This window comes from Microcaecilia unicolor, chromosome 6, assembly GCF_901765095.1.
Source record: "Microcaecilia unicolor chromosome 6, aMicUni1.1, whole genome shotgun sequence".
Classification (NCBI taxonomy): domain Eukaryota; kingdom Metazoa; phylum Chordata; class Amphibia; order Gymnophiona; family Siphonopidae; genus Microcaecilia; species Microcaecilia unicolor.
Genome location: NC_044036.1, coordinates 185,109,869 through 185,136,836, shown reverse-complemented (window position 1 = coordinate 185,136,836; position 26,968 = coordinate 185,109,869). Strand labels below are relative to the sequence as shown.

At 47.6% G+C, this 26,968-nt stretch overlaps 1 protein-coding gene across 3 annotated transcripts in view; it reads left to right on the top strand.

The window, feature by feature from the left end:
- RNF123 (ring finger protein 123) overlaps positions 1-26,968 on the top strand; it is a 594,888-nt gene that overhangs the window by 261,129 nt on the left and 306,791 nt on the right. For all 3 annotated transcript variants that reach the window (XM_030205297.1, XM_030205296.1, XM_030205298.1), the window contains exon 19: positions 4,470-4,541. In XM_030205297.1, coding sequence (XP_030061157.1) covers positions 4,470-4,541 — 72 coding nt within the window. The remainder of the gene's footprint in view (positions 1-4,469; positions 4,542-26,968) is intronic.

The window sequence follows — 26,968 nt, the reverse complement described above, 5'->3', positions numbered from 1 at the left end:
TCTCCTCTTACAATTCGACATGTCCAGCGTGTTTGACATGGTTAGCCATGGTATTCTATTGAACATTTTAGAATATTTTGGAATTGGAGAAAATGTACTGAACTGGTTTCGTAGCTTCCTAACTACAAGAACATACCAAGTGATATCAAAGTCGGTGGGGGGAGGCGGGGCTGGTGGTTGGGAGGTGGGCCTTGATCTGGGCAATCATTACATCACTGGTCTCTACATCTAAGCAATGCTAAGAGTTCCTAGACCAGGAAAAGAAGCAATAAAACAATCATCACTGGTCCTTACATCATCCAGGCTCTTATCAACTGGGGGGGGGGGGGGGGGGGGCTGTTCACAGTGACCTTTGACCAGGAAACGTGGTTCTCTACACAGTTCGTACGTTACTCACAGATGAGCTCCCAATTTCACTGAAAGAAACTTCCCTTTTTATTAGGCTTAGAACTCATGTTCAGTGCTAAGGAAAATTACAGGATGCTTCTCTGTTTAGGTAAACAAGCCATACTGTGGGAATGTTGTCACATGTTTCCCAGTCCAGGTGGCCAATCTGAACTTGAAAACAAGCCCCATCTTTCCCTTCACATAACAAATTAATTAGAGCTGTGTCTTATCTTCTACATTCCAACTTATTTTCATACAATCAAAGTTAAACAATCATTTTAAAACAGAATTACTTCTAATCAAAAATACAGACCCCGAGTGCACTGGTCGGTCAAGGCAGAGTTGAAAAACAATCTTTAAAATTCACTTCCACTACAAGTTGGCCCTAAATTGATTTTGCCCAAATGCGCATACTCTGATTCACACTTTTCTCATCTCCCAATTAGATTCTTGTAATTTTATTTATGCAGGTATCTCAGCTGTTCAACTCAAACATCTTCAAATGCTTCATAACTCAGCTGCTAGATTTCTTTTTCATATGAAATGCTTTGATCATATCATAGTATTATTTCTCTTTCTTTAACTTTTCAAAATTTTCTGTCTAGTTAACAAAGCTTAATTTTTAGGTGTCCCATTATTTTTAACCTCTCACACCCCAGCAGGGTCTCTGAAATTTTTGAACTCCAACCATTTGGATTTGCTATCCCCTAAATAGGCACATTTGGAGGCAAACATAGTAACACAGTAAATGACAGCAGATAAAAACCTGAACAGTCCATCCAGTCTGCCCACCAGTCACACAATCAATTCATGACTAAACCAACAATGAATGTGATATAAAACATTTGATCATGGTCTTTCTTTGCCATTTCTGGGACATAGACCAAGTCCGCCCGGTACTGTCCTTTCGTTCCAACTATTGGGAGTTGCTGTCGAAGCCCTCTCCATCCCATCCTAAACCAGGTTGCCATATACGGGACCCAGACCATACAAGACAGCCAGGCACCGGCCTTAGTTCTTCACAGCCGGAGTCACCATCTAAGCGCCATTCAAAACAACATCACATGTGCAGCCATAGGTTTGTTATTTTATACCACCCATTTTCTAATTAGAGATCCTCTGTGTTAATCCCTTGCCTTTTTGAATTCCTTCACTGTTTTTGTCTCTACCACCTCCCCCAGGAGGACATGCCAGGCATTGACCACCCTCTCCGTGAAAAAGAATTTTCTGACATTACTTCTAAGTCTACCACCTCGCAACCTCAGTTCATGTCCTCTAGTTATACTGTTTTCCCTTCTCTGAAAAATATTTTTCTATATTAATACCTTTCAAGTATTTAAATGCCTGAATCATATTTCCCCTTTCCATTCTTTCCTCTAAGGTATATATATTCGGGTTTTCCAGTCTCTTCTCATACGTCTTTTGATGCAAGCCTCATACCATTTTTTTATCTCCTTCCTCTGGACCGCTTCAAGTCTTTCAAGATATGGCCTCTAAAACTAAACACAGTACAATGACTTGTACAGGGGCATCTACACCTCCTTTCTTTTCCTGGTTGTTCCTCTATTTACTTATTTATTTATTTATGACATTTATATCCCACATTATCCCAGCAACCTGAGTTCAACATGGCTAAAAATACAGTGAAATCACATCATACAGAACACAGAGTGAACATACTTTATAACACCTAGTACATTGCAATAGAAATAGTGAGGTAATTAAATTTGCTGATGACACAAAGTTATTCAAAGTTGTTAAATCGCAAGAAGATTGTGAAAAATTACAGGAGGACCTTACGAAACTGGGAGATGGCATTTAATGTGAGCAAGTGCAAAGTGATGCATATTGGAAAGAGGAACCCGAATTATAGCTACGTAATGCAAGGGGATCTAGGTGCCATAGTTGATACCCTCTGCTCATTGTGCTACGGTGGCTAAGAAAGCAAATATAATGTTTGGTATTATTAGGAAAAGAATAGAAAACAAAAATGAGGATGTTATAATGCCTTTGTATTGCTCCATGGTGTGACCACACCTCGAATATTGTGTTCAATTCTGGTCATCGCATCTCAAAAAAGATATAGTGAAATTGGAAAAGGTACAGAGAAGGGCGACAAAAATGATAAACGGGATGGGACGACTTCCTTGTGAGGAAAGGCTAAAGCAGCTAGGGTTCCTCAGCTTGGAGAAAAGGGTCTATAAAAAGTGGAATTGAATGGAATGGGTAGATGTGAATTGCTTATTTACTCTTTCCAAAAATATTAGGACTAGGGGCCATGCAATGAAGCTACAAAGTAGTAAATTTAAAATGAACCTGAGAAAATATTTGTTCACTCAATGTGTAATTAAACTCTGGAATTCATTGCCAGAGAATGTAGTAAAAGCAGTTCAAAAAAGGTCTGGATAGCTTCCTGAAAGAAAAGTCCATAAGCCATTATTAAAATGGACTTGGGGAAAATCCACTGCTTATTTCTAGTATAAGCAGCATAAAATGTACTGTTTTGGGATCTTGCCAGGTACTTGTAACTTGAATTGGCCACTGTTGGAAACAGGATGCTGGGCTTCATGGACCTTTGGTCTGTCTCAGTATGGCAATACTTATGTTCTTATGTAAAATAAAAAAAAACAATAACAATGAAACAAGATTCAGTAACCTAAAATGGACTAGGCAGGGAGATCAGTATTCACACCTAAAATTTTTCCAAAGAGGAAAGTTTTAAACATTTTAAAGAATATTATGTAATCACACTGACCCCTAAGTGACTTTGGCAAAAAGTTCCAACATTTTGTGCCCAGGTAAGCAAATCCCGCTGCAAGAACTGATTTGTAAGCAGCTTTCTTACAACTTGAATAGTGAAGCACTAGATAATCTCTAGACCCAAGAACAGCATTACGTGGTAGAAGATCAACAAGAGATAACATATCACCAGGGGCCATACCATACAATATTTGGTAGATAAGTACATTAATTTTAAGTGATCCTTGCTTTTATTGGGAGCCAATGCAGCTTAGATAGCAGCGGAGATGCCCTCTCAAAACTTGATACTTTACAGACAAGCCGAGCTGCGGTTTTTTGGGCAGCTTGGAGTTTTCTTAACATCAGTTTCCTGCAGCATGGGCATTTGTTCATACATTCACATCTTAATACTGTTTAGAAAAGGACTCCCTGCCTGATACTAGGTTTGGCCAGACAGAGTCCTCCAGAATCTTTTTGGGCATTAGAATCCAACTCCATCCCCCCTAGGTCCACTTATTTTATGTTCTAGGGCTGAATTCCAATAAATGCAAGAGTGAATAAATGAATGAAAAAGGCCACTTCTACCAAAAATACATTAGTGTTTCCTTTTTTTTTTTTTTTTTGAAGATAGCTAGGGAGTCATGCTTTGAGGATTTGCTATCTTGCTTGTCTTAGAAGAAAACAGTTTGCTTATTTGTAGCAGATGTTTTCATGGATGGCACAATACAACTCTTCACAAAGTTGCTCACCTCGTCAAGAAGTTGTATTCAACTCTTAGCTAATATTTCTTTATTAGGATTTATTTACCGCCTTTTAGAAGGAGTTCACTCAAGGCGGTGTACAGTAAGAATAAATCAAACATGAGCAATAGACATTTACAACAGTAAAAATATTCAAATAATACAAAGTATGGCATTGTATACTACTTACGTCAACACAGTGCATAATAAAACATAGATTGAGGTGGTGCTACACAACATGGCAGGGGTAAGCGGTACACATGTGGTGAGGAGGCTCAAAATCTTTTAGTATCACAAAGTTGGAGTAGCTTTTCATGTGAGCTCCGTAAAGGACAGCACCCACTGTGGATGAGGACTTGCATCCTGCTGTTCTTGGTGAATACCTGTAAGTAACTTGGTCTTACTAGTCTACCAATTGTTTGACCTAAAATTCTCTATTGAGAAAGATTAAATGTTCCTGTAATACACCAACCCTGAAGTAGAAGTATTACATTACTCCAGTAACACATCTCTTATGACTGCAGGGATTTCTTTTTCTTATAAAGGCAGTATTAAATATGTGATGTCTGCTTTGAACTGGAGATCTGCATTCTTTTCTTTTAGGGAGAGGCCTCCAGATATATCTTCCTAAATAAATTTCGGAAATTTCTGCAGGAAAATGCCAACAATCGTGGGGTAAGTTGATAACTGAAGAATTTTCCATGTTCCATAGAGAAACAGATGGAATTTAATTTGCTCAATAATATACACTAATTGTACTATATTCAGCAGTAATACAATGGTTTCTCTCCCTTTTACTGACAGGAAAGCTAACATTTCATGCTAAGCCGTAGATTACTACCGCAATTTTAACGTGGCTGTAGTTTGCATGCTCATTAGCTTGAGCATGCCATAGCTGTTTTTTGAGCTGTTGGAGGTACAGTGAGGACTACCAAGAACATTTGCGCATTTCCCCCTATTTCAGCTGTGGACAGGATACACAAGAGAAGAATGTTGTTAGTAAACTTACTCTTCCAATTCCTGTGGGAGATAATGGTTTCAAGAGTTGAGGGAACACTGTAAATTAGGGAGAGGGAAGGGATACAGTTTTCCCCAGCCCTCGGCGTCCAACAGCCTCCTACCAGTATGAGAATTATGATAGGTTTTCAAGCCATTTTTCAAACTCACATAATTAATCTCCAGTTGTAAATATAGAGATGAGGAATTTCAATAACCCTGGCAAAATGCAGAAAGAAAAACAATCTGTGTGTTCAAACCCGGTTTGCTCCACAGAGGTATGATCAGGAGATACGCATGGACGATTTTATGGTACAAGAAGGAAAGTATGGCATAACATAAGAACCCATCTACCTAGTATCCTGTTTCCAGGGTTGTTGCAAAAGTATTGGGCACCCTAGGTGAACCTTCAACCTTAAGCCGCCCCCTCCCCAGTTAATTTTCAGGGCCAAAGCCTGCCACCCCCCTTAACAACAATCTTATAAAAATGGATAATTGAACACCATACCTTTTAATATTAAACACACACACACCTACATATATAATGATGGGTATTTCGAAACTATCAAAAAACACACGAGCCAGAAATAAAAATATGAAAACTAACTACAAAATATTTCTGTTTCAAAAGTACATACAGCTTCACATAGAAAAGCTCACACAGAAAAACCACTTAGCTTATTTCTTAGGATGGCAATCCAACAGACCCAGCACACAAAATCCAACAAGGACTTCTCGTTTCGCCTGAGCTGCGTGAAGGGAAACACTGCTGAGGTTGTTAAACAAGTGTGTGTTTCCCCTCATGCAGCTGAGGTGAAACGAGGAGTCCTCATCGGGTTTTGTGGTGCTGTACTGGGACTGTTGGATTGCCATCCAAGCATTTAGACTGGTGTGGTGGGATGATAAGGAAAGAACCATTAATATGTACTTTTACCTTGAGGAAGGGGAGGAGGCAATTTTCAAGCAATCCATTTATCTAGGTAAATGACTTTTGAAATACCCAATATTTAACAAAAATTGCTGGAGAAAAAAAAAGACCTCAACACATCAATATGGCTCAAAGAAAAAGCACCTGAGCGCACAAACTAGCCATCATTGTTCTGAAAAAAACTTTACCAAATCATACAGAAATTATCAAGACAAATAAAACTGTCATGGACCTAAATAGGAATACAAAAAAGATATACAAAAGGTAAACACAAACCAAAAATCAGGGGACAGAAAAACCACTTAGCTTATCTCTTAGGATTATGCTCTCCTGCCAGCAGGTGGAGACAGAGAACTACTAAGTTGTAATATCATCACTTAAGAACTCTGCGCAGCTTCTTAGCTAGTCAGTAGTCTCTAGCATGTGGTGTTAGGTCAGCTTTCCTGTGCTCTCTTTTCTGGTCTGGTAGGACATTTCCCTTTTTGGTCAGGCTGATAGTGCTGCCATACTAAAGCCTAGGGGTATAACACCTGGGGGGGGGGGTCCCAGATACTACCCTTCCTTCCTTCTTTCTCTCCCCCCCCCCCCCAGACTCCTCACAGTGGGGATATTGAAGTGGTATCGGTTGTGCCTTTGTCCCTTTTCCTTGGTGGGGAAGAGGAGGCTACCTTGAGAACAGAAACCGAATCTCCACAACAGGCAACAAAAATGAGAAAGATAGCTGACATAACATAGTGATGAATACTGCTCATATATAAGGATCATCTGAGAGAAGACTGCATGACTCAAAGAAGCTAGTGCTTACTCTGGTAGCACAGCCAATAAATCTTAAATACCATGTGGTCTGTGGAAACACACTGGTAGCTAGGAGCTGCAGTGGGATAGTGCTGGGTCTGTGAGGAAAGAGCAGCAATTCAGCTTTCTTATACTGGGTGACACTCAGTAGAGTTGCAGTGGGAAGATTCAGCAAGCAGACTGTGAGTTATCCCTTGCTGCAGCAGTCTCAATTTTGGTAGGAAACACGTCCTGGCACCTTCTCAGATAAATGAGCTTCCTCAGTTAATTCCCTCAAATCAAGCTTCTGGTGAATTGGGAAAGGCAAAAAGTCTCAGGATTTTGATTCTGAGCTTGGAGTTTGTCTGGAATTTCTGGTTTTATTGCTAAAATAAGTAGAAATAAAACAAAGAAAAGAAGATGATACTTTTTTTATTGGGACTAACTTTATACATTTTTTATTAGCTTTCAAAGGCAATACCTTCTTTGAATTAGAAATGAACCTGTCATTGTATTGAATGGGGGTGGGGGGGGGGGGGCAATACCTTCTTTGGATTAGAAATTAACCTGTCATTGTATTGGGGGGGTGCAGGAACCCTGTTAGAAATAATTTACTGGGAAATACTTCAGAATTTTCCTCTCATTGCTCTAGATTAGATAATGCAGGATGAATAGGAAGGAGGATCATCTGTGTATGTTCTTAAGGGTCATTTTGTTCCGGGAATGTTGAAAGCTCATTCTACTAGAGTCAGTTTACTTCTTGAGCAGAGTGCTCTCCAATTCTACCAGTGGAAATGTGTAAGGCGGCCACTTGGGCAACCTTCCATTACTTTGTACAGCATTACTTCCTAGATGTTGAAGCTTGAAATTATGCAGCTTTTGAACCTGGAGTTTTTGTAGCTGGGCTGACAGTGTCCTGATGGCTGTTGAAACCTGGGGCACTCTCCCCCCCCACACCTTACCTCTGCTCTTAGTTTTCAGAGCCCAAGTTGTGTTTGAGGAAATAAATGCACAATACCAATTACAAGTATGAAGTAACAGCTAAAGCCAACTTTAGGAAAGACTGTCAAGCAGCCAAAAACCCTGTAGCCTTGCCAAACAAGTCTATCATCCCTCTTTTAGCTCTGCTTCTTTTATTAGCAAATTTCAGAATACAGATTCATTCTTTGACATGATAAGATAATTGACAAGCAACACACTTTTCCCTTTCTCAGGTCCTATCTGTCCCAAATAGGCAATCAATCTACAAGATCCAGCAAGGAAAAAAGAAACAGTAGATCTAAAAAAAACTCCAAGATGTTCAAAATGTACAAAATGTTCAATTTATTCACCACTAAAATAATAAAATCATAACTAATTAAAAGCCCGAGACAACCATGTTTCGCCCTCTCGATGGTTTGTGTCAGGGGCTTGAAACTAAACCCAGTGGTGTTGACAGAATGCTTCATCTACTGGTTTTAAACTACTCTCTCCTCAGAAGCAGCCGTGTTGGGCTTTTAATTATTTATTTATGTATTTATTATTTAAGTGGTGAATAAATTCAAAATTTTTTAGATTTGGCACACCATATCATGTTGGCCCACACACATCCTTCTTACACACAATTTTCTTTGTTTCTTATGGGCTTATGCTAGTACATTTGGTTCAACAGATAATAGGCCTAAGCCAAGCATTCATGATTCATACTCTTCAAGGCCACTGTTTTCAGCCTCAGATAAACTTAAACTTCTTTCATTATATGACTGACACAGATTTCCCATTTCTCCCTTATCCCCCCACTAGATCCCAACTTTGTAGTTCTCTTGGGTCCCCTCCAGGGCCTTATACAGGCCCTCCTTTGATTCTGTCCAGCATCACCCATATAGGAGAAAAAGTCAGTTGCTGAAATAGAGAAGTAGTTAACAACATCATCTGGGACAGTCTGCAGCATGATAGCATTATGAACAATAGGGAGGGCTAGAAAACACATTCTTACTTAGCCACCAAAGAGAGCAGGTATACTGCAGAAAACAGCACAAACAATCAGTATAACAGTGAAGCTTATTATAGAAAGAAGATGGCTACGATGCCAGGCAGTATTAGGCAGCTAGTTAGCAAACCAATCAGAAATACTTGACAGCAAACTAGTCCCTGTGGTAGAGTGCTGAATACTAAAAAGATAGGTTTTATAGGTCTTTAAGTTTTTGCTCAGGACACTATTATCAATCAAATTAAAGCAACACATCTCCTCAAGATCCTCACACCCACGATTGGCCTTAAGGTGCAAATAATCAATGACCAGGCGGTTTTGAATTACTGCTTTCCTTAAACTAAGGGTCTCCTGGGTCAAGGCAGCAATAAGGGAAGAGGTGAGATTAGTAGTCTTGGCTAGGGCACAAGTAATAATTGTCAGGCACACCAACTAAGGAAGTAGCTAGTGCAAGAGTTTCAGCTTTAGAAAACAAATGCATTTCAGAGTGACAGAAAAAAATTGGGTAGTGAGTGATCTAGTGGAACAGTTATGCGCATGACCAGAAGAGGGCCATCTCAGAAATGTACCAGTGGTAAGTCTTCACGTAACCATGAGCAAAGAAAAAACAGGTGGATCCGAGGAGGGTAACAAAGTAGTTGAATTTTAGCTGTTTCTAATAAACACTATTTTGTTATCCTCGGATACACCTCACCTCTTTGCTTCTTTTCTCTTTCCAGTGGTTATCAATAGAAATCAAACAAAATAAAACATGGAAAAGAAAATAAGATGATACCTTTTTTATTGGACATAACTTATTACATTTCTTGATTAGCTTTCGAAGGTTGCCCTTCGTCAGATCGGAAATAAGCAAATGTGGTAGCAGATAGTATATATAAGTGAAACATCCAAGTATTACTTTGACAGTCTGACAGGGTGGAAGGGTGGGGTGGGTAGGAGGTATGCATGGGGACATCAAAGCATTTCATTGATAGTCTAACAGGATGGGTGTGGGTAGGTGAGAGGAAGCTGATAAACAGAGAGATACAACTTTATGGTTTATAATGGGCTAGAAAATCCAGGTCCTTGTTAAATCCTGTCTATTGGGTGTCAAAATATTCAATCATTCTGACTTCAAAGGTCTTAGGTTCCTGTATTGTTTTAAAGTTACCTTTCAGGATTCTTACTATGAAATCACTGGTATAGTGTTCCGGTCTTGTAAAGTGCTTTCTCCGAGGACAAGCAGGCTGCTTGTTCTCACTGATGGGTTGACGTCCTCGGCAGCCCCCTCCATCGGAAAGTTTACTAGCAAAGGCCTTTGCTAGTCCTCGCGCGCCCATGCGCACCGCGCATGCGCGGCCGTCTTCCCGCCCGAAACTGGCTCGAGCCGGCCAGTCTTCTTTCGTCCGCGCTCGGTACGGTCGTGTTACGCCGTTCGTGCCCCAGAGAGTCGACCTCGCGCGTCCTTTTCGACGTGTTTTTTGCTGTTTTTTCCTTGGAAAAAGTTCGGGAAGAGCTCCGGTAGTGTTCCGGAAGACCCTTTCGGGTTTTCTGCCCTTCCCGTATTTCTCAGTTTTTGCCCCGTAAGTTTTCTTTCGTTGTCGGGGTAGGCCTCTTTTGGCCTCGGTCGAGATTTTTCTCCCTCTAAATTTTGGTGCTTCAATTTTCGCCATTTCGGCTTTTGATTTCGCCGGCGTGATTTTTCCGCCCATGACATCGAAGCCTTCCAGCGGCTTCAAGAAGTGCACCCAGTGCGCCCGGGTAATCTCGCTCACTGATAGGCACTCTGCGTGTCTTCAGTGTCTAGGGGCCCAGCACCGCCCTCAGAACTGCAGTCTGTGTTCCCTGTTACAAAGGCGGACTCAGGTAGCGAGATTAGCCCAGTGGAACGTTTTGTTCTCGGGCTCTTCGTCGGCATCGGCACCGGAGGCATCGAGTGCATCGATGTCGTCAGCGTCCGGACCATCTTCCTTGGCTGCCGCTCCATTGACTGCATCGAGGCATCGGACCTCTGCATCGGCGCCGAGGCATCGGGCGACTGCATCGACGTCGGTGGTACCGAGACTTCGTCTGCTGATGTCGTCGGACGGAGGTGCATCGTCAGGAGTGCAGGTGAGGGCTGTCCATTCCCCTGCTGGTGGCGGTGAGCCTTCGGGTGGGTCTCCTCCTACCCTGAGGGCTCCTGCGGTACAGCCCCCCCGGGATCGACCCTCTTCGGTCTCGGCCCCGAGGAAGCGACGGATGGATTCTACGTCCTCCTCGTCGGTGCCGGGGAGCTCCGGTGACATGCTTCGGAAGAAATCGAAGAAGCATCGACACCGGTCTCCTCCCCATGTCGGCACCGAGAGCTCTGGGTCGCCGAGGGATTCGGCACCCAGCAGGCATCGGCACCGAGAGGACCGCTCACCCTCTGTTCAGGAGGTGTCGATGCGCTCCACTCTGGACAGCCCGGAACAGCCTCCTCGCCCGGAACAGGTTCTGACGTCGACGCCTGCATCGGCCTCTCAGCCTTTCTCTGCAGCCGCTCTAAACGAGAGCCTCCGGGCCGTTCTCCCAGAGATTCTGGGAGAGCTGTTGCGCCCTACCCCTCCGGTACCGGCGGTGCTTGCGCCTCCGGTACCGTCGAGCGTGGCGCCGGCTGGCCCATCGCCCAGGTTGAGGTCCCCGACGTCGGTACCGCTTGCGGTGCCGACCGCGGCCACCTCCCAGGAAGGCTCCCTGACTACGTCGGCGGAGGGAGCTTCGCCGATGCGGGCGAGGGAGTCTACCTCTCGACGCCCCCACCGTGGACGGGGTTCCACCGAGTCGAGCAGGGCGAGGTTGCAGACACAGGTTCGTGAACTTGTGTCTGACACCGAGGGTGAGGCCTCGTGGGAGGAAGAGGAGGACCCCAGATATTTCTCTGACGAGGAGTCTGCGGGTCTTCCTTCTGATCCCACTCCCTCTCCTGAGAGACAGCTTTCTCCTCCCGAGAGTCTGTCTTTTGCTTCCTTTGTCCGGGAGATGTCTACGGCCATCCCCTTCCCGGTGGTTGTGGAGGACGAGCCCAGGGCTGAAATGTTTGAGCTCCTGGACTATCCTTCTCCACCTAAGGAAGCGTCCACTGTTCCCTTGCACCATATCCTGAAAAAGACATTGCTTGCGAACTGGACCAAGCCACTAAGTAATCCCCACATTCCCAAGAAGATTGAGTCCCAGTACCGGATCCATGGGGACCCAGAGCTGATGCGCACCCAGTTGCCTCATGACTCTGGAGTTGTGGATCTGGCCCTAAAGAAGGCTAAGAGTTCTAGGGAGCATGCTTCGGCGCCCCTGGGCAAAGACCCTAGAACCTTAGACTCCTTTGGGAGGAAGGCCTACCATTCTTCTATGCTCGTGGCCAAAATTCAGTCTTACCAGCTCTACACGAGCATACACATGCGGAACAATGTGCGGCAGTTGGCGGGCTTGGTTGATGCTCTTCCCCCTGAGCAAGCCAAGCCTTTTCAGGAGGTGGTCAGGCAGCTGAAGGCGTGCAGAAAATTCCTGGCCAGAGGAGTTTATGACACTTTTGATGTTGCGTCCAGGGCCGCTGCTCAAGGTGTGGTGATGCGCAGGCTCTCATGGCTGCGTGCCGCCGACCTGGAGAATAGACTCCAGCAGCGGATTGCGGACTCGCCTTGCCGTGCGGATAACATTTTGGAGAAAAAGTCGAGCAGGTGGTAGAGTCTCTCCACCAACGGGACACCGCATTCGACAAGTTCTCCCGCCGGCAGCCTTCAGCCTCTACCTCTACAGGTAGAAGTTTTTCGGGGGAAGGAAGACTGGTCCCTATGCTTCTGGTAAGCGTAGGTACAATCCTCCTTCCCGACAGCCTGCGGCCCAGGCTAAGCCCCAGCGTGCTCACTCTCGTCAGCAGCGTGCGCCTCAGCAAGGCCCCGCGGCTCCCCAGCAAAAGCAAGGGGCGAGCTTTTGACTGGCTCCAGCAGAGCATAGCCGACATCCAAGTGTCAGTGCCGGGCGACCTGCCGGTCGGGGGGAGGTTGAAAGCTTTTCACCAAAGGTGGCCTCTCATAACCTCCGACCAGTGGGTTCTGCAAATAGTCCGGCAAGGATACACCCTCAATTTGGCCTCAAAACCTCCAAATTGTCCACCGGGAGCTCAGTCTTACAGCTTCCAGCACAAGCAGGTACTTGCAGAGGAACTCTCCGCCCTTCTCAGCGCCAATGCAGTCGAGCCCGTGCCATCCGGGCAAGAAGGGCTGGGATTCTATTCCAGGTACTTCCTTGTGGAAAAGAAAACAGGGGGGATGCGTCCCATCCTAGACCTAAGGGCCCTGAACAAATATCTCGTAAAAGAAAAGTTCAGGATGCTTTCCCTGGGCACCCTTCTCCCCATGATTCAGCAAAACGATTGGCTATGCTCTCTGGACTTGAAGGATGCCTACACACACATCCCGATACTGCCAGCTCACAGACAGTATCTGCGATTTCAGTTGGGCACACGCCACTTCCAGTACTGTGTGCTACCCTTTGGGCTCGCCTCTGCGCCCAGGGTGTTCACAAAGTGCCTAGCTGTGGTAGCAGCGGCACTTCGCAGGCTGGGGGTGCACGTGTTCCCATATCTCGACGATTGGCTGGTGAAGAACACATCCGAGGTAGGAGCCCTGCAGTCCATGCAGATGACTATTCGCCTCCTGGAGCTACTGGGGTTTGTGATAAATTACCCAAAGTCCCATTTTCTCCCAGTGCAGAAACTCAAATTCATAGGAGCCCTGCTGGATTCTCGGACGGCTCGCGCCTATCTCCCAGAGGCGAGAGCCAACAACTTGTTGTCCCTCGTCTCGCGGGTGCGTGCGTCCCAGCAGATCACAGCTCGGCAGATGTTGAGATTGCTGGGCCACATGGCCTCCACAGTTCATGTGACTCCCATGGCCCGCCTTCACATGAGATCTGCTCAATGGACCCTAGCCTCCCAGTGGTATCAGGCCGCTGGGGGTCTAGAGGACGTGATCCACCTGTCCACGAGTTTTCTCAAATCCCTGTATTGGTGGACGATTTGCTCCAATTTGACTCTGGGACGTCCCTTCCAAATTCCTCAGCCACAAAAAGTGCTGACCACGGATGCGTCTCTCCTGGGATGGGGAGCTCATGTCGATGGGCTTCACACCCAAGGAAGTTGGTCCCTCCAAGAACGCGATCTACAGATTAATCTTCTGGAGTTGCGAGCGATCTGGAACGCTCTGAAGGCTTTCAGAGATCGGCTGTCCCACCAAATTATCCAAATTCAGACAGACAACCAGGTTGCCATGTACTACGTCAACAAGCAGGGGGGCACCGGATCTCGCCCCCTGTGTCAGGAAGCCGTCAGCATGTGGCTCTGGGCTCGCCGTCTCGGCATGGTGCTCCAAGCCACATATCTGGCAGGCGTAAACAACAGTCTGGCCGACAGACTGAGCCGGATTATGCAACCTCACGAGTGGTCGCTCAACTCCAGAGTGGTGCGCCAGATCTTCCAAGCGTGGGGCACCCCCTTGGTGGATCTCTTCGCATCTCGAGTGAACCACAAAGTCCCTCAGTTCTGTTCCAGGCTTCAGGCCCCCGGCAGACTGGCATCGGATGCCTTCCTCCTGGATTGGGGGGAGGGCCTGCTGTATGCTTATCCTCCCATCCCTCTGGTGGGGAGGACTTTGTTGAAACTCAAGCAAGACCGAAGGCACCATGATTCTGATTGCTCCTTTTTGGCCGCGTCAGATCTGGTTCCCCCTTCTTCTGGAGTTATCCTCCGAAGAACCGTGGAGATTGGAGTGTTTTCCGACCCTCATCACACAGGACGAGGGGGCGCTTCTGCATCCCAACCTCCAGTCTCTGGCTCTCACGGCCTGGATGTTGAGGGCGTAGACTTTGCCTCTTTGGGTCTGTCAGAGGGTGTCTCCCGCATCTTGCTTGCTTCCAGGAAAGACTCCACTAAGAGGAGTTACTTCTTCCATTGGAGGAGGTTTGCCGTCTGGTGTGACAGCAAGGCCCTAGATCCTCGCTCTTGTCCTACACAGACCCTGCTTGAATACCTTCTGCACTTGTCTGAGTCTGGTCTCAAGACCAACTCTGTAAGGGTTCACCTTAGTGCAATCAGTGCATACCATTACCGTGTGGAAGGTAAGCCGATCTCAGGACAGCCTTTAGTTGTTCGCTTCATGAGAGGTTTGCTTTTGTCAAAGCCCCCTGTCAAGCCTCCTACAGTGTCATGGGATCTCAATGTCGTTCTCACCCAGCTGATGAAACCTCCTTTTGAGCCACTGAATTCCTGCCATCTGAAGTACTTGACCTGGAAGGTCATTTTCTTGGTGGCAGTTACTTCAGCTCGTAGAGTCAGTGAGCTTCAGGCCCTGGTAGCCCAGGCCCCGTACACCAAATTTCATCATAACAGAGTAGTCCTCCGCACTCACCCTAAGTTCCTGCCAAAGGTTGTGTCGGAGTTCCATCTGAACCAGTCAATTGTCTTGCCAACATTTTTTCCCCGTCCTCATTCCTGCCCTGCTGAACGTCAGCTGCACACATTGGACTGCAAGAGAGCATTGGCCTTCTACCTGGAGCGGACACAGCCCACCAGACAGTCCGCCCAATTGTTTATTTCTTTTGACCCCAATAGGAGGGAGTGTCTGTAGGGAAACGCACCATATCCAATTGGCTAGCAAATTGCATTTCCTTCACTTACGCCCAGGCGGGGCTGGCTCTTGAGGGTCATGTCACGGCTCATAATGTCAGAGCCATGGCTGCGTCGGTAGCCCACTTGAAGTCAGCCTCCATTGAAGAAATTTGCAAAGCTGCGACGTGGTCATCTGTCCACACATTCACATCTCATTACTGCCTGCAGCAGGATACCCGACGCGACAGTCGGTTCGGGCAGTCAGTTCTTCAGAACCTGTTTGGGCTTTAGGATCCAACTCCACCCCCCGAGGGCCCTGTTTGTTCTGTTCCAGGCTGCACTCTCAGTTAGTTGGTACATTTTTTAGGTCAATCTCATTAATGTCCTCGCCGTTGCGAGGCCCAATTGACCATGGTTGTTGTTTTGAGTGAGCCTGGGGGCTAGGGATACCCCATCAGTGAGAACAAGCAGCCTGCTTGTCCTCGGAGAAAGCGAATGCTACATACCTGTAGAAGGTATTCTCCGAGGACAGCAGGCTGATTGTTCTCACAAACCCGCCCGCCTCCCCTTTGGAGTTGAGTCTTCCCTTGAAGTGTATTGTCTTGCTACATACTGGACTGGCCGGCTCGAGCCGGTTTCGGGCGGGAAGACGGCCGCGCGAGGACTAGCAAAGGCCTTTGCTAGTAAACTTTCCGATGGAGGGGGCTGCCGAGGACGTCAACCCATCAGTGAGAACAATCAGCCTGCTGTCCTCGGAGAATACCTTCTACAGGTATGTAGCATTCGCTTTCTCCGAGGACAAGCAGGGTGCTTGTTCTCACGACTGGGTTGACGTCCACGGCAGCCCCCACCAACCGGAATAAAACTTCGCGGGTGGTCCCGCACACAGGGCACGCCCACCGCGCATGCGCGGCCGTCTTCCCGCCCGTGCGCGACCGTTCCCGCTCAGTCTTTTTTTTCCGCGCTGGAGAGAGCCGCGTTCGTCTCTCTCTCTGTCAGCCCCGGAAACCGGATCGCGTTTTAGACGCGAGTTTTTTTTTCTTCTTCGTTTGTTTTCTCTTGTTCCGTTTTTCTTTTTCAATTTAAGAAGTGTGGTCGGTGCGGCCGGCAGATCTCGCAGACCGATACTCACGCTTGGTGCCTCCAGAGCCTCGGGCCGGAGCATAATACCAAGACGTGCACCTTGTGTCTCGGTTTACGGAAACGGACACAGGTGGCGAGGCAAGTTCTTCGGGACCGTCTTTTTGGAACTTGCGCCGGCCCCTCGACGTCGACATCGGTGTCGACGGCCGGGTCTTCGGTACCGGTACCGATGTCGACGAAATCGGCACCGATGGCACCGACCCCAGGAGCACAGGTTCCGTTGGCCCGCCGGTCCTCTGGAGATGGCAGGGGTGAGCGGCCGCGCGGGCAATCGGCCCCAGTCACTCTCTCTACCCAGGGCCATTGGGACCGAACCCTGTCGGACCCGATCCCTCAAGGCCGGGGGGGGGGGGATCTACCTCCTCCTCTTCAGTACCACCGAGCGCCGATGATGGGCACCGGAAAAAAGCTAAAAGCACCGTCATCGGTCGCCCACGGCGCAGGTGGCTACCAGCTCCGGCTCCAGAGATGACTCGACGCCGAGGAAGCGGCAGCGCCAGGAGGAGCGGTCCCCCTCGGTGGTAGAGGTATCGCTACGTCAGGGCACGGGCACTTCGGTGCCGTCTCCTGGACCCGAGCAGATTCTGGCACCGGCACCTTCACTGGCCCCCTCGCCTTTCCCGACAGCGGGCCTTGACGAGTGCCTCCGAGCCATCCTTCCGGGGATCCTGGAAGGGCTGATGCGCTAGACTGTGCCGGCGCCGGGGGTGCTTGCGCCCCCGGCGCCGTTGATGGAGGCGCCGGGTTGCTGTAGCCCGGTGCCGAGGCCTTCGACGCCGACGCCACTTGCGGCGCCGGTCTCGACCGCCACGCAGGTGGAGTCGACGTCGATGGAGAGAGCTTCATCCCCGCCGGCGCGGGAGTCCACCGCTGGATGCCACCACCGAGAACTCGGTGCCTCGATGTCGAGCCGGGCCCGGTTGAGGTCTGAGCTACAGGAGCTCATGTCCGACACCGAGGAAGAGGCCTCGTGGGGGGAGGAAGAGGACCCCAGATATTTCTCCTCAGAGGAGTCTGTGGGCCTTCCCTCCGACCCCACTCCTTCACCGGAGAGGAAGCTCTCGCCACCTGAGAGCCTCTCCTTTGCCTCCTTTGTTAGGGATATGTCTATCTGCATTCCCTTTCCCGTGGTCTCTGTGGTTGAGCCGAGGGCCGAGATGCTCGAGGTCCTCGACTATCCATCACCACCTAGAGAGTCCTCCACGGTACTGTTGCACAATGTCCTCAAAGAGACACTGCTTCGGAACTGGTTGAGACCTTTATCTAATCCCACCATCCCCAAGAAAGCGGAGTCCCAATACAGGATCCACTCAGACCCAGAGTTAATGCGGCCTCAATTGCCTCATGACTCGGTGGTCGTGGACTCTGCTCTCAAGAGAGCACGGAGTTCGAGGGATACCGCTTCGGCGCCCCCGGAGCAGGAGTCTCGCACTCTGGACTCGTTTGGGAGGAAGGCCTACCAATCTTCAATGCTCGTGACCCGCATCCAATCCTACCAGCTCTGCACGAGCATATACATGCGGAATAATGTGAAGCAACTGGCGGACCTGGTCGACAAGCTCCCCCCGGAGCAGTCCAGGCCTTTTCAGGAGGTGGTCAGGCAGCTGAAGGCGTGCAGAAAGTTCCTTTCCAGGGGTATCTATGACACCTGTGATGTGGCATCTCGAGCTGTGGCCCAAGGTATAGTGATGCGCAGACTCTCATGGCTGCGTGCCTCTGACCTGGACAACCGCACCCAGCAGCGGCTGGCTGATGTCCCTTGCCGGGGGGATAATATTTTCGGCGAGAAGGTCGAGCAGTTGGTGGACCAACTACACCAGTGGGAAACCGCTCTCGACAAGCTCTCCCACCGGGCGCCTTCAGCATCCACCTCTGCAGGTGGACGTTTTTCCCGGGTCCGGCAGGCTGCGCCCTAATCCTACAGCAAGCGTAGATACACCCAGCCGGCCCGAAGGCCTTATCAGGCACAGGGACAGTCCCAGCGCGCTCGTTCCCATCAACAGCTTGCGCCTAAGCAGCCCCCTGCGCCTCCACAGCAAAAAACGGGGACGGGTTTTTGACTGGATCCAGGGGAACATAGCCGCCATCAAAGTGTCCGTACCGGACGATCTGCCAGTTGGGGGGAGGTTAAAAGTTTTTCACCAAAGGTGGCCTCTAATAACCTCCGACCAGTGGGTTCTCCAAATAGTGCAGTGCGGATACGCCCTGAATTTGGCCTCCACTCCACCAAATTGTCCTCCGGGAGCCCAATCCTTCAGCTCCCATCACAAGCAGGTACTTGCAGAGGAACTCTCCGCCCTTCTCAGCGCCAATGCGGTCGAGCCCGTGCCACCCGGGCAGGAAGGGCAGGGATTCTATTCCAGGTACTTCCTTGTAGAAAAGAAAACAGGGGGGATGCGCCCCATCCTAGACCTGAGAGGCCTGAACAAATACCTGGTCAAAGAGAAGTTCAGGATGCTTTCCTTGGGCACCCTTCTACCAATGATTCAGAAAGACGATTGGCTATGTTCCCTGGATTTAAAGGACGCTTACACTCACATCCCGATACTGCCAGCTCACAGACAGTATCTCAGATTCCGTTTGGGAACACGGCACTTTCAGTACTGTGTGCTGCCCTTTGGGCTCGCCTCTGCGCCACGAGTGTTCACAAAGTGCCTCGTGGTGGTGGTGGCGTACTTGCGCAAGCTGGGAGTGCACGTGTTCCTGTACCTCGACGATTGGCTGGTCAAGAACACCTCAGAGGCAGGAGCCCTTCGGTCCATGCAGTGCACTATCCACCTTCTGGAGCTGCTGGGGTTTGTGCTAAATTACCCGAAGTCCCATCTCCAGCCAGTCCAATCTCTGGAATTCATAGGAGCGCTGCTGAATTCTCAGACGGCTCAGGCCTTTCTTCCCGAAGCAAGGGCGCAGAACCTTCTGTCCCTTGCTTCCCAGACCAGAGCGTCTCAGCAGGTCACGGCTCGGCAGATGTTGAGACTCCTGGGTCACATGGCCTCCACAGTTCATGTGACTCCCATGGCTTGCCTTCACATGAGACCTGCTCAATGGACCCTAGCTTCCCAGTGGTGTCAAGCCACCGGAAATCTAGAAGATGTCATCTGCCTCTCCATCAGTTGCCGCAATTCACTGCACTGGTGGACCATTTGGACCAATTTGACCCTGGGACGGCCATTCCAAATTCCGCAGCCCACGAAAGTGCTGACGATGGATGCATCTCGCCTGGGGTGGGGGGCTCATGTCGATGGGCTCCACATTCAGGGATTGTGGTCCCGCCGGGAACAGGATCTTCAGATCAACCTCCTGGAGCTCCGAGCGGTCTGGAACGCGCTGAAGGCTTTCAGAGATCGGCTGTCCTACCAAATCATCCAAATTCGGACAGACAATCAGGTTGCAATGTATTACATCAACAAGCAGGGGGGCACCGGATCTCGCCCCCTGTGTCAGGAAGCCGTCGGGATGTGGCGTTGGGCTTGCCAGTTTGGCATGCTTCTCAAAGCCACATACCTGGCAGGCGTAAACAACAGTCTGGCCGACAGACTGAGCAGAGTCATGCAACCGCACGAGTGGTCACTTCATTCCAGAGTGGTACGCAAGATCTTCCGAGAGTGGGGCACTCCCTCGGTGGACCTTTTCGCCTCTCAGACCAACCACAAGCTGCCTCTGTTCTGTTCCAGACTACAGGCCCGCGGCAGACTAACGTCGGATGCCTTTCTCCTCCATTGGGGGACCGGCCTCCTGTATGCTTATCCTCCCATACCTTTGGTGGGGAAGACCTTACTGAAGCTCAAGCAAGACCACGGCACCATGATTCTGATAGCGCCCTTTGGCCCTGTCAGATCTGGTTCCCTCTACTTCTGGAGTTGTCCTCCGAAGAACCGTGGAGATTGGAGTGTTTTCCGACTCTCATTTCGCAGAACGACGGAGCGCTTCTGCACCCCAACCTTCAGTCTCTGGCTCTCACGGCCTGCATGTTGAGGGCGTAGATTTTGCTTCGTTGGGTCTGTCTGAGGGTGTCTCCCTTGTCTTGCTTGCCTCTAGAAAGGATTCCACTAAAAAGAGTTACTTTTTTAAGTGGAGAAGGTTTGTCGTCTGGTGTGAGAGCAAGGCCCTAGAACCTCGTTCTTGTCCTGCACAGAACCTGCTTGAATACCTTCTGCACTTATCAGAGTCTGGTCTCAAGACCAACTCAGTAAGGAATCACCTTAGTGCGATTAGTGCTTATCATCATCGTGTAGAGGGTAAAGCCATCTCTGGAGAGCCTTTAGTCGTCCGATTTATGAGAGGCTTGCTTTTGTCAAGGCCCCCTGTCAAGCCTCCTGCAGTGTCATGGGATCTCAACGTTGTCCTCACCCACCTGATGAAACCTCCTTTTGAGCCACTGAATTCCTGCCATCTGAAGTACTTGACCTGGAAGGTCATTTTCTTGGTGGCAGTTACTTCAGCTCGTAGAGTCAGTGAGCTTCAAGCCTTGGTAGCTCATGCTCCTTATACAAAATTTCATCATAATAGGGTAGTACTCCGCACTCACCCCAAGTTTCTGCCAAAGGTGGTGTCGGAGTTCCATCTTAACCAGTCAATTGTCTTGCCAACATTCTTTCCCAGACCGCATACCCGCCCTGCTGAACGTCAGTTGCACACATTGGACTGCAAGCGAGCTTTGGCCTTCTATCTGGAGCGGACACAGCACCACAGACAGTCCGCCCAATTGTTTATTTCTTTCGACCCCAATAGGAAAGGGGTCGCTGTCGGGAAACGCACCATATCCAATTGGCTAGCAAATTGCATTTCCTTCACTTACGCCCAGGCGGGGCTGGCTCTTGAGGGTCATGTCACGGCTCATAATGTCAGAGCCATGGCTGCGTCGGTAGCCCACTTGAAGTCAGCCTCCATTGAAGAAATTTGCAAAGCTGCGACATGGTCATCTGTCCACACATTCACATCTCATTACTGCCTGCAGCAGGATACCCGACGCGACAGTCGGTTCGGGCAGTCGGTGTTGCAGAATCTGTTTGGGGTTTGAATCCAACTCCACCCTCCAGGACCCAATTTTGTTCTGTTCAGGCTGCACTCTCAGTTAGTTGTTCTTCGTAGGTCAATTTCTGTTATGCCCTCGCCGTTGCGAGGTTAAATTGACCTGGGTTCTTGTTTTGAGTGAGCCTGAGAGCTAGGGATTCCCCAGTTGTGAGAACAAGCAGCCTGCTTGTCCTCGGAGAAAGCGAATGATACATACCTGTAGCAGGTGTTCTCCGAGGACAGCAGGCTGATTGTTCTCACCTACCCTCCCTCCTCCCCTTTGGAGTTGCGTTTTTACTCATTCCTTGCTTGTCATTCAACTGAGCGGGAACGGTCACGCACAGGCGGGAAGACGGCCGCGCATGCGCGGTGGGCGTGCCCTGCATGCGGGACCGCCCGCGAAGTTTTATTCTGGTTGGTGGGGGCTGCCGTGGACGTCAACCCAGTCGTGAGAACAATCAGCCTGCTGTCCTCGGAGAACACCTGCTACAGGTATGTATCATTCGCTGTCCCACAGGGGTGGGAACCTGACTGGCACCGGCTTTCTTCATGTGATGTCTATGTAGATTAAATCTTGTCTTAAGCATCTGGCCTGTTTTTCCAATATAGCATCCTTCGTTACATTTTTTTTTAATGAAATTTTTTTTATTACACCCAAAGCAAGCTTTGTCAAGAAATATCAGTAATTAACAAAGGAAATCAACATATGGGGAAAAAAAATCCCCAGAAATTAAATTCTACATTCAGTTAGTCCTCAATTAGAAGGGAGACTGAAATATTTAAACCTTACAAGAGGATAAGTTTATACAAAGCAGGGAGCGGAGCAAGATGGCGGCAGTAACATCACCTCGCGAGTAACATCGAGGAGTCAGCAGGAGCACAAACTCTTTCTCTATTACCTTAAAAAATTCTTTTACCTGTAAGGAAATATGCCGCATACAAAGAGAAAGGCGTTTGTTAGAGCCGCGGCCCAGGCAGCTCTAACTTCTACACCTACCCAGCAGACGCTCGACAGTTTTCTCGCGAGAACTGCGACGACGGCGTTTGGAGGTCCCGCTGAGTTTACAGCGCCAGGAGAGGCTGACCTCTTGGGACAGGATATTTCGTTGTCCCCTCCAACGCGATCTCAACCGCCACAACCGACTGGGGCCGATTATGGAGGCGACCCGCAAAACCACGACGACGGCGAAGCGGTGAGTCAACTGGGCCCCATAGCGATTTCCCCAGTCGATGCCTGTGTTTCATCTAAGGCCCAGAAAGTGCCGGTATCACTCGAGGCTATATGAAAGACACTTCAGACGGTCTTAACCTCAACTAGCAAGATCGAATCTCTTGTGAGTAACGTTCAGACTTTGTCTAAAAACCTTACAGCAATGAAAAATGAAGTCTCAGAAAGAATGAACTATTTATCTGATGAAAATGTAAAAATGAAAGAAATTTCAGCAAAACTTATACAAGACAATACATTGATCCACAGCAGACTGGAGTACTTTGAAAATTACAACAGGAGGCTTAATTTGCGTTTGTTGAACTTTCCAAGAACTTTAGTTTATTCCCCTTTGGAAATTTTCAAACGATATTTGATGGAAAATTTGAAATTTACAGAAGATAAAATACCTCCACTTAATAAAGTATATTATCTGCCAGCAAGAAAATTGAAAGATGGCCCCCAAGAATTGCCACAAATAGAACCTGATGTAAATGTTTCGGAATTATTAGAATCCTCCTTGACTGAAATAACTGAAAGACAAACTCTTTTGGTATCTTTTATTTTTCAACAGGACCTGGAACTGGTTAGAAAAACTGCATTAAAGCACTTACAAACCCCATTCTATGGGAAAAAAGTACTAGTCTTTCCAGATGTCACTAAACAGACTCAGGCTAGAAGGAAAGAGTTTTTGGCATTAAGATCCGCAACATTAGCATTGGGAGCCTCTTTTAATCTCAATTACCCATGTAAATGCAATGTGAAATATCTAGGGGTTAAATATGTATTTTTTGTTTCTGAGCATCTGAAACAGTTTATTACACAGAAAAAGGTTTTATAATTTATGTTGGAGTTTAGTAGATCTGATTAGCCTTGGAAAAAGAGATTAATGAAAAAGTAAAATGCGCGGTATATACTGTTAAGCTTTTACCTCTTAAATTTTGGAAGATATTTGAAACTAATCTCCTGAGTAGTATTAAGTTCCAGCCCCCTTAATTTGGGGTCTAATACAAGTTGATAATCTATATTTTCTTTACTTAATTTTTTCTTTAGAGAAAATTGCCTGTAACCTGTTAAACCGCTTTACTTGTTCAAGATATATTCTTGTAAATTAATGAAAATGATAAATAAAGAATTAAAAAAAAAAGTTTATACAAAGCAACATTAGAAAAATAAGGCTTCTGGAGTGTTACTTCCTTTACTTTCAAGTCCAAACATAGAAACTCTTATGGTGGTTTAGGAGTTCTTGCATTTAAAAAAGAACGAAGCTGTAGAGATTCAAAAAATGGTATGACTTAGTCTCGTAAAATACTACACATTTACAAGGAAAACGTAGTTGAAATTTAGCCCCCAATTGAATTGTCTCTTGTCTCATTAAAAGAAATTTCTTTCGTCTTTGATGTGTGGTTCTCGATACATCCGGAAAGATTTGAATTCTCTCACCCATGAAAAAAACCGATGAAATCCGTCTTAAATATAGTCTTAGCAAAGCTTCTTTATCCGTAAGAAACACAAATGATACCAGTAGTGTAGATCTAAATTCAGCTTCTTCTTGTGATTGTTCAAGCAAAGCTGACACATCAAGAGGCTCAGAAGCTTGATTTATCTGTGGTACGCTTTGCTTTTTTAAATCTCTAACAGGTAAAAAATAAATTTTTTGAACTGGGGGATTATCTTCTGAGTACTTAAATACTTCTTTCAAAAATTTGTAAAACAGATCTTTTATTGAGGTATATTTAAGAAAAGGAAAATTTAACAGTCTCAAATTTAAATTCCTGCTCCCATTTTCCAAATTTTCTATCTTTCTATGCATCAAGTCCACATTTTGAAACAGTTTATGCTCTTGGTCTTTTATTTGAGATATTGAAGTTTCACATTGTTGTAGATTTTTCCCTTGGGTGGCTATTTCAGTTTGTAGGGATTCAATTTTTAAAGAATTTGCATTAGAGTTCGTAACAAAATTAAGACATACCTTGTACAAGGATTCCATCGCACCCCAAAGGGATTCTAATGTTACCTTTGGTGGTTTCTCCAAAGGTAGCAGTGGCACCACTAAATGAGATCGGTTAACAGCACCATGCTGAACAAAAGAAATCTGTTCCACGATAATCTCTTCGCCTCCGCTATCTTTGGGAGTGGATACCAGATTCGAATCTTCGTGGGAAATTCCCGCTAAGGGCAGCACCATTTCTCCGGGGAAATTCTCCCTCTCCGACTCCACAGCCGCAATCTCCGGCCGAAGGGCGGGACTTCCTCCTGGACCGCTTCTTGCCCCACGAGTCTGGCCCTACGAGGGCTTAGCGAAAGTTCGCTATCCAAGCCCGGACTCCTCTCTGTCTCAGGCAGCAGAACGCCCGTTGGTGTAACCAGGATCGTGAAATCGGTTATTGGAGGTTGCCTACGATTCAGGTCAGTGGAGGTGAGGGAGATACCACCTCACACTTTCCCCTTCCGTTTAGGCATAGTAATAAAGAAAAGAAAAGGAAAACAGGAAAAATTTTCTCCAAGTCCGTTTTCAACGTCCTAACAGGACACCATCTTGAATCAGTCTCCGGAATCCCCCCTTCATTACATTTTTTACACTGAATGATATATACCACATTGGAAGATGAGCATGTGAAAGATTCCTTTATGTTGAATATTTTTCCTTTGTGAATGACTGTGTGGTCCTGTGAAATGTTTTGGCATAGCTTGCAGCTGGATATATTACAGGGAAATGTGCCCTTCTCTTCTTTTTCAGACTGTGTTGGGAGTTTACTTCTGATTAGCTTGTGTTTTAAGTTGGGTGCCTGTCGGAAGGCCAGCACTGGTGGGGATGGGAATATCTCTTTCAGTAATTCATCCTCTTGGAGTAGCGGCTGTAGATCTCTTATGATTTTCCTCAGTTTTTCCAGCTCTGGATTGTATGTCACTACAAGGGGGATTCTGTCTGTGGCTTTTTTTTCTTTGTACTGTAGCAGATTTTCCCTGGGTGTTTTGAGGGAGGAGGCAATATTCTTGGAGATTATTTTGGGGTTGTAGCCTTTCTGTTTGAAGGATGCAGTCAGGATTTCAAGGTGTCTGTCTCTATCCCCTGGGTCCGAGCAGATACGGTGGTATCTTGTGGCTTGGCTGTAAATAATGGATCTTTCCAGTGGTAAATCTTCCAATAGTGTAGGGACCTCTGCTGCATTAAAAAGAACATAAGAGAAAGCTATTTTCCCACAGAGGAGGAACCATCCTAAAGGTAAATACATAGGAGAATAAGCAAAGGATACAGGGGTCGTAGAAGCACAAGATCATCCAGGATAGGTGACATAAATAATAAATTTCATAGCATTTTGAAAAGAGAAAGGATCAGTAATTCAAAAGTGAAATATGAAATGGCTGATCATTAGTGTAAGCAGTAGGATTTTTCACAGGGTTCTAGGGGTGATCCGGGAAATTACAGACCGATAAGCCTGACTTCACTGCTGGGCAAAATAATGGAAACTATTATAAAGAATAATGTAACCAGGGGTTAAAGAAATTAGTTTTTTTACCTGGGAGGGCCGTATTAGGGGCTCCGAATGGTCGCAGAGGCCAGTGAAGAGATGAGAACTGTTCCGGGAGTGAAGTTGAACTGCGGGGGGCAGCGCTGGTTTTTTTGGTGGCCCGGGGACGAGTGGGCATGTTCCCAGGCGTAGCAAGCTGCATCGGGAAGTCCTGATGTGTTCGGAGCCGTTTCCAGGTGGGTGGGGGTTGTTGGAGGGATTTCAGGGAGGTCTGAGGCGTTCTGATGGGTCTGGGTGAACGGGGTCGACTTCCGGGCCCGTTTTTGGGCCGATATCTGAAGGGGTGAGCGCGAGTGGTGGGAAAGCACCGGAAGAAAAGGAAGGAATCCGGTGAGACGCTGCGGGAAGCAGCGCCGACTTTTTTTTGGAGACTGGAGGCGTTGTGGGAGTCGGGGCGCCTGAGTCAGGGGGCAGGAGCAATGCAGGGGGGTCAGTTGGAGGACGCCGGAACCGGTAGGAGCTGGTTCGCGGGCTGGTCCGGGGGTTTTGGCCAGTTTTGCGGCCCTATTAGGGGAGCTGGAGGAGGAGTGCAGCGAAGCAGCATGGCCGGCGAGAGGAAGAGTGTCATGCGGGCGCCGCCTCATGCACGAATTGGGGATGCGCGTCGGAGGAGCTCCGGTGAGGCCTAGAAGCCTGGGCCTCGATTTAAAACCGGAGCTCCAGGAAAATGGCCGCTTTCGGGGCGTTTTTTTTGTTTTAACCCCGTTCTCGCGCCAGGACAAGCGGGACTGGAACCAGTGGCAGGCGTCAAGTGTGGGGAAAATCTACATTAAGGTAAGGGGTCGTTTGACCCAAAATTCTTATTAATTAATTTTTAAAATGTGTAAATTGCGTTTTTTATTTTTAAAAATTCAGGGATTTGTTGAATTTAAATTTGGTTTTTGGATTTGGGGTTGGGGAATTTTTTAGAATTTTTCTGGCGGGTTGGATTTTAA